The sequence below is a fragment of the Ranitomeya variabilis genome, chromosome 5, assembly GCF_051348905.1.
Source record: "Ranitomeya variabilis isolate aRanVar5 chromosome 5, aRanVar5.hap1, whole genome shotgun sequence".
NCBI lineage: Eukaryota > Metazoa > Chordata > Amphibia > Anura > Dendrobatidae > Ranitomeya > Ranitomeya variabilis.
In genome coordinates, this window is record NC_135236.1 from 136633640 (window position 1) to 136655383 (window position 21744).

Genomic DNA, 21744 nt, shown 5'->3' on the forward strand with positions numbered 1-21744 from the left:
AACAGCTCCAAGTAATAAATGTAGAGGATAAAATAATACCGCGCGCTCGGTATTTTAATAGAATCAGGAGACGAATGATTAAAAAAAGAAAAAGCAGTGACTCAGATACAGGCCGACACATTGATAACGTGACTCTCCCCTTTCTTTCTATAGAAGTAAGAAGGGTAATTATACAGCAACGCCATATAAGTTATCTGCTGCACTACACAAATACATCAAGTACCAAACAGGAGGACACAGGAGCATTGATATTTCGTTTAAAAATTGTAAATATACAAAATTTTATTGAAAAAAAAAATCAAACAAAAATCACACATAAAATTACATGAAATGTGGACACCATAAACTGACATCCAGTACTGTACCCATAATAATAGTCAGTAACTTTGCCATAAGCATCACATAAGCACCCACAAAAAGACCATACAATTGTGTTGCTTTAAGCCCCCGATCCACAAATAATGCCCAAACAGGCTCGTATACTGACATATAGCAAATAATAGATCTGGGGTTCAGATCAGCATGCGGAAAAACCCATGGGAAGTCTCCATAAAGTGCCAGCTGGCGTAACAATTAACATGGGAATGCCACGTAATAATCCTCTTATCCAATACTGGAGTCATAATGAATGGAGTGCCACCCCGACGCGCGTTTCGCTCCAATACTGCTCGCTTTCTCAAGGGGAGGGCCGAGATATGGTTCCTGGATACCCTACAATATGAATCTGCAATAATATACACCTAGGTGTATACAGGTACGCGCTGAAAAAAATAGCAAAAAGAGATGAAAACTACATGTGTCCTTTAAAATGAATGACCACTTATAAAATGTCCCACTGTGTTGTGGTCTAATACCTGGATCAATACGGGTATACCCCCGATATGCTCACTTCATATAACCGAGGAGTTAGTGCATAAAAGGTCTTCCTACCTCCATTGATGATTAGAAGACTGTAGCGTTACTCCTGTAGTTCCGGATGTTTTCAGGCAAAAAACATGTAGTGAACAGGTGGCTGCCCCGGCCGGCAGCAAGCCACCACTAACTAACCTCCGAGTAGAGACGGGATCCTCGATCCAGGTATTAGACCACAACACAGTGGGACATTTTATAAGTGGTCATTCATTTTAAAGGACACATGTAGTTTTCATCTCTTTTTGCTATTTTTTCAGCGCGTACCTGTATACACCTAGGTGTATATTATTGCAGATTCATTTGTTTCTTTATTTGTGGAGGTTTGTTGGTATAGGAATTTATAATAGCTGTGACACTCTGCGCCACCATCTAAAAGATTTTACACACCCTACAATATGAGTCTGGGTTTCTATGTATTGACAAATACATCAAGTCAGTATCTGCTAGACCTAGACAGGATATACGGGCAAATCTATTCAGACTACACTGACGTCACAGACACTTCATGGCAAAAAGGGCAAACTGGCTGATACACAATAAGCAGAAATCTGTTACTATATGGCTTCTTTGCTAGATCTACTTTATGAAGGTAAGGCAACACTATACTCAGTAAAATAAAGGTTTTATTGGAAATATAGTTTTAATTTATTTTTATTTTTTTAACTGTACGACACAAGATAATCAAAGCTGGTGAGCATAGCTTTGTGTATGCAGCATGATACAAATCTGATATTTTAATAGAAACAGGCTTAATACTGAATGGTAGATGCCAGAGGTAAGTATAGTGGTATAACAAAATATACAAAATGTTATCCCAATATTACAGACAGATACAAGTTAGTATAAATAATAGACAGACACATTATGTCAGAGTAAAGTATCACAAAATGACAAGAGTATAAATCCCATAAGTGGGAGATGTAAGTGTGCAAATTGGCATAAAAGCCTCATCAGTTAATGAAAGAATTGCACTCGACGTGCGTTTCGCAGCTAGCTTCATCAAGGGGTGATGATAGATGGCAAAACCAGACTATTTAAGGCTCTGAAATCCAATCAGAAACTGTTTGTAATATGACCAAGTTGTCACACATGATAAATGATATATTATCGTTTGGAGAGCGGAAGTGATGTCAAAAGCCATCTACATATGGCCCACCCATCAACCAGTAAGATATAAACAGAAAGGAATTCACCAATCAAATCGTCAGAAAAAGGAAGCATGTGATCAGTCATGTAATGATTAAGTGGCCAGTAATATGAGTTATTCTTTTATGTATTCGATCACGTGACTGGCGATATGTCAGCCACATGATCAAACGTCACGTGTGACTAATGGTGTAATTTCCCTATCCAAAAACAGCAGCACATTTATTGGTTGTCCGGAGGTGTCACAGCCATGTGACTGAAAACACAGCCGTCATGTGATCGGCAAGCTCACAATCACATGAACGTTTGGTATGAGATACATCAGTGCACTTACTGGATGCAAAACAAATAACTATGGAAACGCTCAAGTGATCACCAAATTAGTGTTTATGAGGGCACATAGAATGAGGAAGATCTACATAGACATAAATAAGAACAAAATATAATACGACGTGGAGCAAGTATGTTTAAATATGAAAGTGGCAACATAATACGATTGAATTACAACTGTAGTGCTAAATATAGTGTATAATACACAATATCAATTATATAAGTGACAATAAAAAGGTACATATAAAAGTGAAAAAATGGATGAGTAGAGAATTATGATTAATCGATAAAAGTTAAATCTCTATGCATAGTGAAAAAAATGTAAAATGTGAAAAAGCATGCAAGTGTAAAAAAAATATTAAATAATAAGTGAAGCATGCAAGTGAGAAAGTGCATTGGTTGCAAGTGCAAAAGTGATGAAAAGTGAATGTGTAAATAAACATATGCAAAACGCGCGTCGGGTCTGGTTCTTTCATTACCTGATGAGTCTCTTTCATTTCACTGTGCACACTTACATCTCCAACTTAGGGGATTTAGGTTTTCTGCTATCCTTATGTTCAAATTGGCATATTTACCCTGTGTTCATTATATTTGTATAGATGTATTTAGATCTACTTTATGGTTACTAAATGGAGGCCATGGGATTTTTCAGGTCTTCCCTCAAAGTTTCCAATCATAATGTCCATCACTAATAAAGATTGTTCAGCCAATGTAAGGCTCCACTTTTATGTACTAGCCTCCAGAAATGACTCGTGTGGGGCCCAGAACATGTAGATAAACTAGAGATATATTATAGGAGCTATCCCTGATAAAACTCAGCACTGAGTGAATGACAGCACATGGCCACAAATTCTTTGAAATTACTACTCTGCTATTTTCAATTTAACACACATTTTTTGAGTTTCCCAAGACTTTCCAGGACCAGTTCCTCTTTGCTTCAATTCCTCAGATCTGATGCAAGTTGCTAATGTCTATTATATTAGTACATAAAGAAGAAGAAAATGGGAGCTATAGGACAGAAGCCAACGCCTAAGGGTACGTCCAAAGGGGACACTTACACTTTGGCAAATCTAAGGGGAAAAAAAATAAATCACAAACTGACATGACAGACTCCAGATGTAAAATCCTCAGTGCGTGGAAGAGATTTTGTAAAACAACACCCACAACACTGGATTATCTGCTGCATCTACAACCAGTGGAGGCTCAATGTCAATTCTGTAACAGGGCCACCCCCAACAATACTATAAATGATATTTTATTAGTCTCCTTATCCTGGACAGAGAGACCTTAAAGTCACTGCTAGACTCCTAATTCCACATGCCCAGGTCTGATGCCATCCTCTGCACACCCTACACCTATCAGAAGTCCTTGCAGATCAGTTGCACCGGAAATTATGCAAAATAATGAGTAAAAAAACCCTTGGATATCAGTTTTTAATGGTGCATCTGACAAGCAGTTGCCTCATAAGGATCAGATTAGGGTCCGGGCCACACTGAGACTCTCTGCAGTACCAAGTGATTTTAGCTATGGAGGAACAACTGCAGTCCACAACATTGCACCCAATGTAAAGTACCGGATTTCTTTGGGCCGCAGCTGTAATCAGTAGCACTATAGAAAGTCTCAGTGTAGCCGAGGCCTAACTGCCTTTCCATCAGATAGAGCAGTCGAGACAATGAAAAAAATGAAAACCATTTTGGGACAGTGCAACGTTATTTTTTTTGTTTAGCTTTATTGCGCAGGCGCAAGGTTATTATGTTTTAAACATAATTTTTCCCGCACTCACCTACTGGACTGGCACCAGCGCCATTTGGCACAATGATGTCAGATGAACACAACATCACACCTGCCAAAAAAAAAAAAAAAAAAAGGTTAAGTAATAAAGAAGGCAGAGTGAATTTACATGCCGGAAAACAAACTAAGCCCGAGACACAAAACATGCAATAATCCAAAAGGCGCCATATGTTTGACTAAATTCCACCATCATCTATTCACAACTTGTGTTCAAGAACACTAGGAGATTTACCAAAGATTTAGAGGAAACATCATTTTTGGATTTTTGAGACATCTCCATTATTCTAAAATTATTCTGACATGATCTAAAACATATCTTGGTTGATAGCCGGCCATACATATTCAGCAGCTGTTGGGCCAAATGTTCATCCCACTAACAGCTACCCCTCCTGACCCCCATACACATGCACGCTTGAGTGAGCAAGGCATGTGTTTCCATTGGTCAGAGAGGAGCAAGCCGCTAATATAACCTGAAAAGAAAAAAAAAAAAAAAGGGATTTAAAATGTAACATGCCCAATTTTTTTTCTGCCATCATTGTATGTGCACGGCGTCTGTAGGACCCAAAACACATTACATGATCAGCGGCCCGGATGACTTAAGTCTAAGGCTGAAATCAGACGTTTGATTATCACGCTAACTACAGATCATAATTTTCCGGACCGATCGCCGGTGACCTGAACTCAACCTTCTCCTGGCTATGCATAGGTAACTAGGAGGTTGTTGATTTCGGGTAAGATGACTGCGGCTGGTCTGAAAAATAACAGTTCATATTAAGACCATGATCCACATATGTCTGAATTCAGCCTAATACATAAAGTTACCTTAATCATACACAACACCTGAAAATCTACAGGCGCGACTACAGATTCCTGACCCCCTCCTCACCCCATGATATACTTCCACAGGCCAAGGAAGCGGAGAGATGTGCAGGATCCCTGCACGGAAGCCCAGTTCTGATGCTCTGCTCTTGACCATGTCATGGAGAAAAAAAAATGTGCTAATTTGCTAACAAAATCATTATTCTACAGAGCAAAAGGTGTTAAAATCTATTTTTGTGTCTTACTACACTAATCTGATATTTAGTTACCTGAAAACAGGAAATCACCCGTGACCACCTCGCTGCCTGCAGAAATACAGACGCTCTGCGGTTGGAGAGTAGAGCAAGCAGCCCCATGTATTTCATCTCCTTGGACCCCTGTATCACAGGTGGGCACACTGACAAAGATGAGACAAGGTTACCTGCATTCCCAGTGCTTGGGGGCCTCTGTGACACCCCTGGAGAGACCACATTTCGATGCAGCGATGCCTGAGGTGGGGACAGCATGCCCGTGTCTGTTAATGAGGTGCTGGCAGCTAATGAAGCAGTGACGAGCGTGTTTCCCGGAGAACTGTAGGGCAAGGTGTTGGGGTTGCTCACTGGGACAGTCACGGACATGGAGAAATTCTGCTGCTGCAGTCCAGGCTGCAAATAGACAAGACAAGATTACTTTTAGAATGTTTATTTTGTCCATGAATCATACACATAAGTCTAACTGCACATATTATAGGCTGAAATGAACATGAATTATGGATGGATCATATTTTCACCAGTACACGCTGTACCAAACAGGACAGATAGCAGGAAATGTGTGGGCTCCGTCTGCGGCACTTACTGTACATGTTTATTGTAAACAGTAAACAATAGATAATAGGACTATAATGTAGCGGCTGATTATCATCGAGGAAGTGGTGCACCAGCAGTGTGTCGGACCGTCGTACAGCAGGACGGATGTGCAATGTTAAAGGGGCATCACACAAGAATGTTCTTTCAATTTTGATTCTGCATCAATTCCTGTCGTTTTCCAGATCTCTGCTTACTGGGAACCTCCACTGTATAATTTCCGTGGACAGAAATGTGTCCCGGCCATAAGATGGACACTGGTTAGTTTCTCATTACAGAACGCAGCTTGGAGAACTTCACTATCAGACGTTGCCGATTTGTTGGAAATATTCTTTGAATTTGCAATGTAAGTATAGGAGTCTGTGGCAAATCCCCAGCAATATCCCTGGACCGCCCTGTAGCGTCTGATTTTTACGGACACATTGCAATTCTTTAATATAGGAAACTGCATTTAGTCTTGGAAATGTTTAATAACTTCTACTGTGTAAAATGGATATGATGACAGATCAGGAAAAAAAAAAGATTTGAAATTTATAGATGAAATTTGGATGATTTTTTTATACAGTCATGTGAAAGCAGCCTAAGGGTGTATTTACACAGGCCGAATATCAGGAACGAGAATTCTTTGGCTATTGTTCCCTAACAATCAACAAGTGTTAACAACCATCAGTCACCTGATTAATGAGCAAAATCCTTAATTGTTGGACACATTTTTTTTCAAGTTTGCTGAAAGGGATCTGTCACCAGATTTTGTTACCCCATCTAGGAGCCGCATATTGTAGCTGCAAAGACCCTGATCCTAAGGATGCGCCACTTACTGGACTGTTTGCTGCAGTTTTGATACAATCACTGAAAATAAGAATGGGTTGGCGCAAAGTATTCACATACACAGGTATTTGCTGCTACACAAAAGACAATACGTCCTTGTTTACTTGATACAATCACTGTTTTATCTGCTGCAGATGTACCAGTTCTCTGAATGCTGAGCTGTGTATAACCCCACCCACACCACTGATTGGCAGCTTTCTGTGTACACTGTGCATAGGCAAAAAGCTGCCAATCAATGACTGGGTTATACAGAGCTCATGAATATAGAGGACTACCTGGCAGCAGGTCTACTAATCCTCTAGTGATAATCTCCTGCTGATGAAACAGGGATTTTATTAAAACTACACTAAGGGTATGTGCACACGTATTCTTGTCCACTGCGGATTTTTCTGCAGCGGATTTGATAAATCTGCAGGGCAAAAATGCTGCGTTTTTCTGCAGATGTATCGTGGATTTACCGCGGTTTTTACTGAGGTTTTACAACTGTGGTTTTCCATAGGGGCAGCTGTAAAACCGCTGTGGAATCCGCAGAAAGAAGTGACATGCTGCGGAATGTAAACTGCTGCGTTTCTGCGCGTTTTTCCGCAGCATGTGCACGGCGTTTTTTGTTTCCCATAGGTTTACATTGAACTGGAAACTTATGGGACACTGCTGCGGACCCGCAGCTGCAGAAACGCTGCGGATCCGTGTGCACATACCCTTAGCAGCCCCATAAGTGACACATCACTGGAATCAGGGTCTGTCTCTACGTTATGCTGCTCTCAGATTAGGAGGCAAGAACCTGGTGATAGATTCCCTTTAAACAAGACGTGTTTGTCAAGTACAATGACAGTCTATGCACACTGAATGATCATGGAAGTGTGGTCGGCGTAAGTAAAAGACTGCCAAACGGCTTCTATGTTGTCGATTGGTGGTGATTCAATGCTGCGGGTAGGCTAGTCACTAAATCCACCCTTAGGAAAACATGTATCTGCTGTAAGTAAACACTGAAGCTTTCTACCAACTTCATTATTATATAGCAGTGCTAAAAAAAAAAACATAATTAGTACAAATAGCTATTATATTTACTTAGGGTCACTGATTCTGACACTTTCTTGCAAAAGACAGGGCTACATAGTTACATTATTTATTAAAATTAAATTGCTGGCTTGAATTATTTCCACTACAGCGGATAAAAGCCATTTTTACTACCTGGACCAGATTTAATTTTTACTATTTGTTTATCTTTTTAAAATGTCACTTTTTTATATAGTGCACTAATTATAAAGTCAGAAAAGATGTTGATGTGTGCTATGGCTGCCACAGAGGACCCTCAGATGATCTGCAGACTGGAATGTCTACTTATTGTGTGGACGGGCAATAACTTCTTACTCGATACCTCTTTAATATCTGCCTGATTGGTTTATGTGTATTTTATATGGGTTGTTATATTTGCACAGGATTGTTATCAGTTCTGAGGATGCTCAGTGGTAGGGTACGTTCCCAATAGAAGCTTGCACTCTGAATGTCGCAATGAAGTTTTGGAGGTTTAGTAATAAGTTAGCGTCCAGACTGTAGTGTTGGTCCGGCATTAGCTGGCATGCTTCTGAATGGCAGAAAATGCCCCATGTCCCAGTTTGGAGCACAAGACTCCGTCTGCTTCATGCTGGGCCAAAGCCTCCGTCTGTGACAAGACACGTGACAACCTCTACGTATCACGAGCACGTTAACTCCGGGCCAAGGATAAGGTCCGCAAAAGCCAAAACGTCAACCGCTACTGTGTACAGGGATCATTTTTACATATCGACTTAATAAACCTACAAATCCCCATAGCGACATTTGGAGTTAAAGGGAACCTTGTCATATAACAACTAAAACAATCACCTTAATCAGCGCCTGTGCTGCAGTCCATCAATACCTATATAACCCCTTTACAGCCCCTGTATAATACCCCAAAAACCTTTTTAAAGTTCTCCCGCGCTGTATGGAAATCCAATCGGTCTGATGGGCGTGGATTTGGGCTTCTCCATCCCTTCCCCTGGCTGCTGCTCATTGTTGACCTTCTTTAATTGCCGTGGACGACACCTCGCATCATCCACATTGCTGGGTGAAATCTTGCGCCTGCGCACAGAAATCGCGGCTCGCACCTGTGCACTATGCTTTGCCCTATTCTGGGCAGAGCCGAAAACATGAGTGCACGTGCACCCGCAGTAGGGCAAACCATAATGTGAAGGCTCAAGCTGCGATTTCTGTGTGCAAGATTTTACCTGGCAATGTGGATGACACAAGGCGTTGACCACATCAATTAAAGAAGGAGGATGGCGAGCAGCAGCTGGGGGGGGAGGGATAGAGAGGCCCGAAACCATGCCCATCGGATAGGACCGACTGGATTTCCATAGGGCACAGATCATACACAGGGTTTAGGGGGTATACAGGGGTAGTCAGGGGGTTATAAAGGCATTTAAGGACTGCAGCACAGGTGCGGATTAAGATTATAGTTTTAGTTGTTATATGACAAAACTGGTGACAGGTTCCCTTTAAGGTTTTCTGCAGATAATAATCCACAGGATAGGTAATGACTTCTAGATCAGTGGGTTCCCGACCACCGAGATCCCCACCGACCACCAGAACAGGGTAATTTTGTCTCCAGTCTGAATGTAGAGGCGGGATGATGTTTGCCGGCTGCTCCATTCATTCTCTACGGGACTTCCAGAGAAAGCAGAGCTCTGTACTTGCCCCTAGCAGTCCCATAGAGAAGGGATGGAGAACGGCTTCTCCATTCAGATGAGAGATAACAGTACCCTGTTCATGCACTCGGTGGGGGACCTCAGAAGTCAGAAGACCACCAATCTTGAAGTTTCCACCTATTCTGTGAATAGGTGATGAGAGCTACTTTTTTTAACCAGACTATCCCTCTAACAGGTTTCTTAATTAAAATAAAAGCACCAGTCCCCTCAGGTCTCCATCATTAAGATGCAGTAATACAATGGGCACATTAGCGGTGTATAGTAGGAGTATGACCACTATACAGGGCACTTACATCAGCCGCTTATTTTTGTGTACGGATACATAAAAACTATGTGATTATGAGCATTACACATGCAAACATTTATATAATATAATTTTCATTATGTCACTTGAATTACAACTTAAGCACAGAAGTTTATACCAATTTTTTTGCTACATTTCTGGGATCTCAGTCTAGAGTAACTGCTTCTTCCAAGGGTACGCCATTGTATCTTTAAGTAGCAGTGTCTGGTTTTTCATCACAAAAAAAAATAAAAAAGGCAAAAAGGAGCCCTGGGCTGGTATGTATCAAGGTAAAAGGTGACAAGTGGGACGTGTAATGTAGTATATAATCGGTGTAGGAGGAGATAAGCAGCAGAAATCATTCCGCACTGAACACAACTTTCCTTTTATCACTGGCTGACATTCCTCTTACTGCAGCAGCTCAATGCAGACCCCAATATCAGACCGCTGCACACAAGGGGGAGATGGATGGGGTTCTACCTACAGTAAATCTAATAATCTTAAAAAAAAAAGTACTTTTTAAAACATTTTTTAATGCAATAATTTTGTCCAGCATGGAGAGTTAAACAGTTTTTGCAACTTTTAGTTTGGGGATTTGTCTACAGTCCTTTAAAAAAATGCATGTTAGTGACATCCTAATCCCGGCTTTTCCCCAGTCTATTTTCCTGCCTTCAGCAGCTCTGATATCAGAATGTATTCATGTGGAGTACAGATGACGGCAGTGACAGGTCGGCACTGGTCTCCTCCCCTGAGTGTTGGTGCTTGTCAGCTGGTATCAATGCAGATAAAGTCTGGCAGATAGACGGGAAAAATCGGTTTAGATGTGAATTGAATAACATTTTTGTTTAGGGGAATAAAGGCAAATTCCATAAAGAAATTTATCAAATTCATAACTTTGCATGACTAAAAAAGAAAAATAATAATAAAAAACTGAAGTTTAGTTGCTCTTTAGTGAATGGCTGGGGTCTTTTGGTTAGAAGGGTCGCTTGTAAATAAGAGGTATACAACTTATTGGCAGTGTATTATTTAACGATTGTACCGACGGGCAGAGAAAAGCCTCGAACTGACCAGAATGCAAGACTATAAAGCTGTGTTCAAACAATGTTTTCTCGATACATTTTGTGTCACAGTTTTCCAGAAACGCTGTAAAATTGGGATGTTTCTATGAGGGGTTTTTTTGGGGGGGAAAAAAAATCATATTTAACTTATTATGTGAACACAGGCTTAAAGTAGAAATTATTAAGTTGACTACTAAACGACAAATCTATTTAGTTGGCCATACGCAACAGAAAAGCCTGCTTACAATTTGGTGGGATTGGACTCCAAATTAAAAAACAATGTTCTAATGGGAGACTGTTCTGGCACCAGCCATGCCTCCACTTCCGGCACCAGCCATGCCTCCACTTCCGGCACCAGCCATGCCTCCACTTCCGGCACCAGCCATGCCTCCACTTCCGGCACCAGCCATGCCTCCACTTCCGGCTCCAGCCATTCCGCCACTTCCGGCACCAGCCATGCCTCCACTTCCGGCTCCAGCCATACCTCCACTTCCGGCACCAGCCATGCCTCCACTTCCGGCATCAGCCATTCCTCCACTTCCGGCACCAGCCATTCCTCCACTTCCAGCTCCAGCCATTCCTCCACTTCCGGCTCCAGCCATTCCTCCACTTCCGGCACCAGCCATGCCTCCACTTCCGGCACCAGCCATGCCTCCACTTCCGGCACCAGCCATTCCTCCTCTTCCGGCACCAGCCATTCCTCCTCTTCCGGCACCAGCCATTCCTCCACTTCCGGCTCCAGCCATTCCTCCACTTCCGGCACCAGCCATGCCTCCACTTCCGGCACCAGCCATGCCTCCACTTCCGGCACCAGCCATGCCTGCTCTTCCGGCACCAGCCATTCCTCCACTTCCGGCACCAGCCATGCCTCCACTTCCGGCACCAGCCATGCCTCCACTTCCGGTACCAGCCATGCCTCCACTTCCGGCACCAGCCATTCCTCCACTTCCGGCACCAGCCATTCCTCCACTTCCGGCACCAGCCATTCCTCCACTTCCGGCTCCAGCCATTCCTCCACTTCCGGCACCAGCCATTCCTCCACTTCCGGCTCCAGCCATTCCGCCACTTCCGGCACCAGCCATGCCTCCACTTCCGGCTCCAGCCATACCTCCACTTCCGGCACCAGCCATGCCTCCACTTCCGGCATCAGCCATTCCTCCTCTTCCGGCACCAGCCATTCCTCCACTTCCAGCTCCAGCCATTCCTCCACTTCCAGCTCCAGCCATTCCTCCACTTCCAGCTCCAGCCATTCCTCCACTTCCAGCTCCAGCCATTCCTCCACTTCCAGCTCCAGCCATTCCTCCACTTCCGGCTCCAGCCATGCCTCCACTTCCGGCACCAGCCATGCCTCCACTTCTGGCACCAGCCATTCCTCCACTTCCGGCTCCAGCCATTCCTCCACTTCCAGCTCCAGCCATTCCTCCACTTCCGGCTCCAGCCATGCCTCCACTTCCGGCACCAGCCATGCCTCCACTTCCAGCTCCAGCCATTCCTCCACTTCCGGCTCCAGCCATTCCTCCACTTCCGGCACCAGCCATGCCTCCACTTCCGGCACCAGCCATGCCTCCACTTCCAGCTCCAGCCATTCCTCCACTTCCGGCTCCAGCCATTCCTCCACTTCCGGCACCAGCCATGCCTCCACTTCCGGCACCAGCCATGCCTCCACTTTCGGCACCAGCCATTCCTCCTTCCCTTCCGGCACCAGCCATTCCTCCTTCCCTTCCGGCACCAGCCATTCCTCCACTTCCGGCACCAGCCATTCCTCCACTTCCGGCATCAGCCATTCCTCCACTTCCGGCACCAGCCATTCCTCCACTTCCGGCACCAGCCATTCCTCCACTTCCGGCACCAGCCATTCCTCCACTTCCGGCACCAGCCATTCCTCCACTTCCGGCACCAGCCATTCCTCCACTTCCCACTGAAATATGCATTTCTCCTAGTGAAGTTTACATAGTTGTGGCTGAGCAGAGAGAAATAGCTGTTGACAGAATGTGCATTTGGCAGACAGCATCTGATATGTAAAAGGTCTCAGTCACATTCGATAGAAATCGGCCAAACCCGCCACATTTTGTGGAATCAGCAAACCATCTAACGTGTGTGTGGGGGTCTCCTGACTGTCCATCGCCAGATGATGTTGGGGAGAGAAGGATCTGGCCTGCTGAATTTCAAGGGCTGATGTTTTGTTTTTGGGGATAGGACACAAGAGCGTTCGGCCGAGCAGAGCGTTCCTGTGTATGGGGGAGTCCAGTCCATAAAGAAAGCAGTGGACCAAGTGATCATTTGGCAGATAGCTATCTAATGTGTATGGCCAGGTGAAGACCCACTTTAGTTTCCCTTGCCTAAAAAAGAAGAGCAGCCTAGACTCTTCCCCTCTGCACTTCATAACTCATCTGCACTAGAAGAGGGAACCAAATAGAAACGCAAAATGAATGTCTCCTGCGTGATGACATGTAAGAGTCTTCTTTCTCCTGCTCAATAAAGTAGTTATAAGCAATTTAAAATCCAACTCTCGGCTCTCTACAAGCTCTAGCAGCGACTCTGACTTTCCCCCATGCTGTAAACTGCAACTCTTCTTGTTTACCCTTGTGCAAACACAGTTGATTTATATTACAGCAAGGACAAAATAAAAAGTAGATCACCCCAGAGAAAACAATTAGAAGATAAATGGAACAAATATATTGAAGGGGTTGTCCAGTCAAAAAGAAAAAAAAGTTCCCCAGGGGCTTGGAGCTGTAAATAGTAAACTAAAATAAACTAAAAGTGCCACTAGAAAAGCCTACAGAGAAAAAGAAGTACTGAGCCCAAAAATAAAACTTACAATGTTTATTAATGATAATTTTTATAAAACATTTTTTAAAATGTATATATAACATGGATATGGGAACAGAGATAACTGGCTGCATTAGGACTATCCACATAGTGACATATAGGTTGTCATGACCACTGATGATACAAATATGATGAGAGCGGTGTTACTGCAAAACAGCATATATAGATTAAATATCAATATAGAAGATATCCTTGCCGTGCAATAAATACTAAACAGGATATTTCAGAATAATTGGTAGTAAATATGCTTCAAAAGGAAATAAAGTGCAGTGCACTTAAAAACCAACATATTGCATCATAATATTGATGGTAAGAAGACATGATTCTAATTCATTCACATTAATCTCTTTTTCTGGACATAACAAGGATATCTTACTTCTATATTGATATTTCATCTATATATGCTGTTTTGCAGTAACACCGCTCTCATCATACTTGTATCATCAGTGGACATAACATATATGACACTATCTGGATAGTCCTAATGCAGGCAGTTATCTCTGTTCCAATCTCCATGTTCTATATACTTTTCCAAAAAAAAAATTAAATTATCATTAATAAACATTGTAATTTTTATTTTTGGGCTCAGTACTTAATTTTTCTCTGTAGGTTTTTCTAATATTTTTTGACGCGCCCTATTACCCTATTTATTTGGATTTTTTTTTTCTTTTAAAGTGGCACTAAGCTACCGGCACACCTCAGAAACCAAGGCACTGACACAGGAACAGGAGAACGTCACCTTTACGCCAGTAGCTGGACCGCTGTGGCCTGTGACTGGCTGCAGCGGTCAGGTGACTTGAGCAGTGAGTCAATGGATGTTTTTCAGATAATGTGCTGCTAAAGTCACCACCTGTGTCAGCAGATCATGGTTGGTGCTGGCAGGCCAATATCAGTTTATTTTTCTTTTAACAGCTCCCATAGGACATTTTCTTCCTTTGCCAGGATAATCTTTTAAGGAGGAAATAGACGTTTGCACTGAAGCTGCACAATCATTGCTCAAACTTCACAACAGATTGGTATCTTATCCAAGCAAAATGTGACAAGTGCGAGCTCTTGAGCCACTAATGTTGTAAGAGCTCTTTCTATTTCTAATCAATTCAGCATTTGCATCAACAGTGTTTGAAATCCTCCCCTGGCAAAGTTACACGGCCTCCTTTCATATCCTGGTTTTGGCCTTGACATCGGAGTGGTGAAATATAACATATTAATAAAGAAGCAAGAGTGCAAAACAAAGTAAGGAAAAAAAGACAAATCGCTGGCAAAAACAGAGTCACATTTTCAGCAACAGGTTGACAGATTGCAAGAAAGCCCATCTGTTTATGGAAATAATTGTATTCCTGGAGAGAGCTGAAAAGTACACACCAAGGCACAGAAAACAGCCAGAATACATGGCACCAACAGAAGGAGTACAATTCTCTGGGAGACTTGTGCTCAGATTTAAAAAGATTTTTCTGGGACTACAAAACTGATGGCCTTGTCTTACCAGATCCCAGACAGGCAGAGGGTGGGATCCCCTCCGATCAGCAGACTAACCTTGGGGTGTCCGCTCCACTTTTCACTAGGCGCTGTGGCTTGTATTATAGCCCCAATGACTGTAGCGAGAGCTGTGTCCCCTCCACCATATACCAGGCAATGTCTGACTTGTATTACAGCTATACCAGACTGACATGGATAGCTCGCCCCGTACTCAGCCATGGAATCGCTTTCATCCTGTTCTTCAGAAATTCAACAGATGTCTGTTTTGGACCATTGTCTTGTTGGAGAAGTGCACGGAGTGATGGTAGCATCTTCTCTTTCAATACATCTCTGAATTCATGATACCTCCCGACACCAGAAGCACTCATGCAGCCCCACATACGGACAATGCCACCACCCGGTTTCACTATAGGCACCAGGCATTTTTCAAAAAATAATTTTTCTCAATGAATGGCATTTACAGTGTCCTTATGTTGGGTCGCGCGAGAACTGATGGTGTCGGGAGCTACATTTCACTGAGGGCATCATGGATTCACAAATCACTGCTTGATATTGAAAGAGAAGATGCTACTTGGTAGACATGCACTTTTCCAAAATTACAATAGATGTAGCTATACGTAGCGAACCTGTTCATCCCATGCCTAGAAGACTTGGTGTGGTCATTAAGTATCATGGAAGTCATACACAATACCAGATGTGGGGGGTACTCATTGGGCATCAAATAATTTGAGTAAACTGAAGATTTTATAATGAAAGTTATACTATTAACCTGGGTTAAAAAATGTTCTATAAAACGCAGTCTTGTCAAAATTTTGGAAATTGTTCACACACACACATATATATATATATATATATACATACATACATATATATGTATGTATATACAGACACATATACACACGCATCTATACAGATACATCTACACACGCCTATATACACACACATCTACACACACACACGTTAAAACAGCAGATGAAGCCAATTTGACATTTAGGGTGTAGATTTTTTAGGGTTACGTTCTCTGCACCTTGACTACCTAAGTTAAGCTTGTGGTCTCTGGTAGGTCATAAATAGTAGAAACTGGGTTGGGTCCAATATCAAGGAGCTGTCCCAAAGTTTTATTCATACGTTCATATGACTCCTTTTTCTACGTGCCCTATTGCAGAGGTGTCAAACTGCATTCCTCGAGGGCCGCCAACAGGTCATGTTTTCAGGATTTCCTTAGCATTCCACAAGGTGCTGGAATCATTCTGTGCAGGTGATTAAATTATCACCTGTGCAATACAAGGAAATCCTGAAAACATGACCTGTTGGCGGCCCTCGAGGAATGCAGTTTGACACCTCTGCCCTATTGGATGTTGTATGGCAGTATTCTCCCATAGAAGTGAATGGAGTGTAATACATGATCTCTCTATTCTGGCAGACCACTATGGGGTGAATACACTGTTTGCCAGGAAATAAATAGAACTCTTGTACTCACAGAGATCTTATGATTGCGCATCATATTATCAAATTCCTCGTTAATTTTTTTGTACTTTTCCTCCGTGTGGGGTGTAAGGACATAAGAGCTGTCTGGGTCCGGGCTGTCGCACCCTCGGTGCTCCTTCTTGTTCAGTGCCTAGACAGTAAAGTCAATAAAAAGGATCAACACATACAAGGAAGGGAAGAAGGGTAAAACAATACTTACAGGGTCTCGCTTGAAAACAAAATCACTATCTTCATTTAGTTTGCTGAATGTCTCCTCCTCAAAGTATCTCTCAGCATCTGGGCTCTCACAACCATCTAAGCCTTTCTTTTTGAGAGTCTGAAACACAATTGGAAAATTCACTAACAAACTGCACTAACTGAATATTCAGACTTTGGGTCTAATGGAGGTCTGCCCTTCAAGATCAAAATGGGTCCATTACACCTCAATAATGACTTCATTGGTTGTGAAGACGGATTCACCAGACTTTTCCTGCATTAGTGCCACAGTGACAAGCCAGCCACCCGCACCATGGCTGTAAAAGACGCCATCTGGGGATAGAAGGCATATACTACCTCGAGATGTGAGAGTCAGTATTTATTACTGAGCATAAACAATATGTACACAGAAAGATACAAGCAAAAAAAACAACAAACCTATGCATGGGCAAAATGGCATTAAATGCTAATAGTAAAGATGGGCAGCAAGAGTTCCAATGCCCAACTGTGTGGGAGCTGCACGCTCACCTATAGGGTATGTTCACAAGGAGTTTTTTTCCAATGTATTTTGGCTGGAAATGTCTGTTCTGTGCCAATATTGGAAAAACTCCTACATAACATGTCTCATTGTGTTAAATATGAAACCTCCATTACTATTCATACAGTGGCTCGTTTTTCCAATGATGTTTCCGTAACTGCTTCAATAAGCGACATCTCCACCCAAATAAGTGCACCAGATAGACTGAGGTACGCAGATGAACCCCAATCGATGGGGCCATTAAAACTGCAAATCCAGGCCAGAAGCTCACAGGACTGGCTGAGTTTCCACTTAAAATATATGTTGGATTTTTCCGATATGTTTTTACTTTGTGAGTGGACCCTTAGGTCATGTTCACACCTTCAGTATTTGGTCAGTATTTTACATCGGTATTTGTAAGTCAAAATCAGGAGTGGAATAATAGAAGCACATCTCCACTTCTGTATTCATCACCCACTCCTGGTTTTGGTTTATAAACACTGAGGACAAATACTGACCAAATACTGATCAGCATAGACATATAAAGATCAGGATCTGCTCTGAGTAATCAAATTAGTATGTGTTACTAAGTCCTAGAAGTAAAATTTCTCCTTAAAAAATCCTGGATAACCACTTTTAATTATTAAAAACTAACAGGCAGGTAGTTGGTAACTACTTGCCTTCTGTACCCGGTGCCAGCTCAGAGTGGTGCCAGCGAATCAACAGGTCCATGTTAACAGAGTAGCTTTTCTTCCGGGCTGCTCTGTCGACGGGGAAAGACCGCCGACGTCATGCTGACTGACAGTCAGCTTCCCGCAGTTAGGCAGCAGGGAGCCGCCTGTCAATCAGCATGACGCCGACAGCCACGTCCTGTCAACAGAGCAGAGCAGAAAAGAAACTGCTGCTCTATAGATGTGATGTCAGCAGAAGCTGCCGAATCACCGACAGAACCAGTCTATGATCGCTCTGAGCCGGCAAATATCGGCACTAAGCACAACACCAACATAGGTAGCAACTACCTGCACGTTAATTCATAACAAGTACATTATAAAAAAAAGCCCTGGATAACCCCTTAAGGGTTCATACAGATGAATATGTTATACGGACAAGCGCTGTCCGAGTAAAAAACAGGATTCATAAGGCTCCTCAGATGACAGTGTCCGTGTCAACAAACATCACATGTAGTGTTCTCTTCCAAGTCCTAGAGGACACTTGCCCATTCAAGTCTATAGGTGCCTAAAAAAAAGGTTGGATCTTACACGAATCTGTGCAGCAGTATCTGATTCTTACAGATTTATTGCCATTATTAACCTCGGAAACTGTATTTGATCATACACACTGTCAACTTTTGATATTTAAAGACAGATGTCTCACGAATGTCACATGGACGTATAGAAAAAAACAAAACTGAGCGGAGGTAGAAAATGTGCATCACTGCTTCATTCTCTCCAGGACTGTCGGCGCCGATATCCCAAGCAACTAACGAGTTTTTCCCTATCCTACTGATAGATAATAACTTCTATACTTCATACAACTTCTTTAACAATGAGCATTGTGGGAAAATAAGTGCAAAAATAAAAATCACACAATAGATATATCAAACTTTATAATATAACACCTCCTTGTAGTACATCTTAACATTTTATCACATCTTTGTATCATAGTAATATACAGTAAGTACAGTTACACATTTTTAAAATCGAACTTATTGCAGTAGCATTCATGGTAATTCAATGTTATACAATACGTTATATTATGCATGCTATGATACACTCCTGCCATGATATAATGTATAGTAGCAGCACACACTGTACATATTACCTTGTATACGGTGCGCTATGATGCACTATGATTTAGGAATACAACTTATTGTCGCGCTGTACGTAGTAACACAAGTTTAGCAGAGGCGGTATAGGAGGTTTGCACGGTTAGGTCTGTACCACCGTCATGTACAGCCGGCACGCTGGGCTACACCAGGGAATTTCCATGTCTGCACTGACTCCTGGACCAGATAATACCCATCGGTGGCCTCGCCCAGAGCACTTGGCATCAGCCATATGGCCTAATGTTTCACACCAATGTACCAACTCAGCGGTCCGCACAAGACTCTGCATATACATGGATATAACGCGCTCCATTGTGCAGATACTAACCGTCTGATCTGCCATGGGCTTTATCGCTCTGCCAGCATTCATCTCATTCTTCTTTGTAATAAAATGTAATGTATGAGAGTGAAAATCTGCTGTGGATTTGCTTCAGAGCACAAAGCGCTTTGCTTCGCTCGCTTTACAAGGAGGTGAAGCATTTTTTTCTACAATAATACGGTGTAATTGGTTAATTTGTGGCAGATTGGTGGTGATCATTAGCTAAAATGCACTGCAAGCCCATCTCGCATTACTTTGGCATGTGTTGTGCGTCTCGCAGACCTCGCTACATCAGCACATGAAGGAACAGGTGTAGCTTTCTCCAGCACCTGTCACTGCTCCGAGTGTGGCGCGGCCAATCCGGTGGGTAAGAGCGCCGCCGTAGCCATACATGGAGCTGTTGTTTCAGTCTTTGAAGGTCGGATGTTGCTCTCCTCCAAAACCTTCCCAAGCTGTCAGTAATCTGTGGTCACTTTATCTGCTTGTTATTGTTAACCCCAACTGTGCAGGAAAGCCTGCCTAATGCCAGGCACATTGTGAACATCTTAGCAGTTCCGTCAGGCATCTCTGGTGTGACAGCCACGCTCATAATGAAGACAAATTGGGGTTTTTTCATTCGCTCTTTTTAACTTTCCAAATACAGTGAAATGTTTATATACAGGACATTGAACACATGGTCTCTTCTTTCATCAGAAGCGCAAAGCCTTAAAAAACTGGAAATTCGGACTAGCGGCTGGCCTGATCTGTGCCTTGTCTTGTGCCGCAAGCAGAAACTGCTGGGGTGAAGAGGCACGGACACGGCCTGGATCCAAGCAGCTGCAGAGCAGCGCTTACAAACTCGAAAAGTGCTTATAAACACGTGCTCCTGTGCTAGGAAACCAGCCATCGCTGATGGACTCCAGCGGTAGCCAGGAGCCCAAGCAACGAGCCAGGAGCTCTGCTAAAGCAGTGCTCATGCCTGTAAAACCCCCGGGGACTGAAAGCAGGGTGACCTGTAGTTACCTTGAGTTGCGGTGAGGCGCCCTCTGCTGGATGTCCTCATATGAACTCGAGCGTGGGAACTTTTCCAAGGCTCCAGTTCATGAGGACATCCAGCAGAGGGCGCATCACCGCAACTCAAGGTAACTACAGGTCATTCCCCTGCAATCCATTCATTCCCGGGGGTTTTACAGGCACGAGCAATGCTTTAGCAGAGCTCCTGGCTGTAAAATGATTTAACCCCTTCAGATGGATTTACTTCGTGGGACTTGATCTGAGCGACGGAAGGTATGAGATATTGTTGTTTTTTTTTTTCCTTTGTTACAGAACGAGGGTCTTCAGGTGGATTACCAGTATAATAAAATATTACAACACCCTGTGTCTTTATTTCATTAAAATACTTTTAAATAATGTGTGTGTTTTATTAACCATTTCGTACTATTGGATTAATAATGGATAGGTGTCATAATTGACGCCTCTCCATTATTAATCTGGCTTAATGTCACCTTACAATAGCAAGATGACATTAACCATTCATTACCCCATATCCCACCGCTACACGGGAGCGGGAAGAGAGTGGCCAAGTCCCAGAATAGGCGCATCTTCCAGATGTGCCTTTTCTGGGGTGGCTGGGGGCAGATGTTTGTAGCCAGGGGGGGGGCAATAACCATGGACCCTCTCTAGGCTACTAATATATGTCCTCAGTCACTGGCTTTACCATTCTGGAGGAGAAAATTGCGCGGGAGCCCACGCCAATTTTTTCCGCCATTTAACCCTTTATTTTACAAGCTACAGCGCCCAAATTTTGCACATACACACTACTAACATTAGTAGTGTGGAATACGCAAAAAAAAAAGGGATATGAGATGGTTTACTGTATGTAAACCATGTCTCATATCCTGTCGGGTTTGGGAAGGAGAAATGAAAAGCCGGCAATTGAATTACCGGCTTTTCACATATCTCACGCTGAATTAAATATAAATACAGTATATATATACACACACACACACAGTTATATGAAAAAGTTTGGGCACCCCTATTAATCTTAAGCTTAATGTTTTATAAAAATTGTTTTTTTTGCAACAGCTATTTCAGTTTCATATATCTAATAACTGTTGGACACAGTAATGTTTCTGCCTTGAAATGAGGTTTATTGTACTAACAGAAAATGTGCAATCTGCATTCAAACAAAATTTGACAGGTGCATAAGTATGGGCACCCTTATCATTTTCTTGTTTAAAATACTCCTACCTACTTTTTACTGACTTACTAAAGCACTTTTTTTGGTTTTGTAACCTCATTGAGCTTTGAACTTCATAGCCAGGTGTATGCAATCATGAGAAAAGCTACTTAAAGTGGCCACTTGCAAGTTGTTCTCCTGT

At 42.7% G+C, this 21744-nt stretch overlaps 1 protein-coding gene across 9 annotated transcripts in view; it reads right to left on the bottom strand.

The window, feature by feature from the left end:
* MEF2A (myocyte enhancer factor 2A) overlaps positions 1-21744 on the bottom strand; it is a 167874-nt gene that overhangs the window by 24711 nt on the left and 121419 nt on the right. For 4 of the 9 annotated variants that reach the window (XM_077263379.1, XM_077263380.1, XM_077263377.1 and 1 more), the window contains 4 exons: positions 16728-16844; positions 16521-16658; positions 5420-5642; positions 4172-4231 (listed from right to left, as the gene is read on the bottom strand). In XM_077263379.1, coding sequence (XP_077119494.1) covers positions 4172-4231; positions 5420-5642; positions 16521-16658; positions 16728-16844 — 538 coding nt within the window. The remainder of the gene's footprint in view (positions 1-4171; positions 4232-5419; positions 5643-16520; positions 16659-16727; positions 16845-21744) is intronic. The other 5 variants (XM_077263381.1, XM_077263382.1, XM_077263386.1 and 2 more) reach the window with 2 other exon arrangements.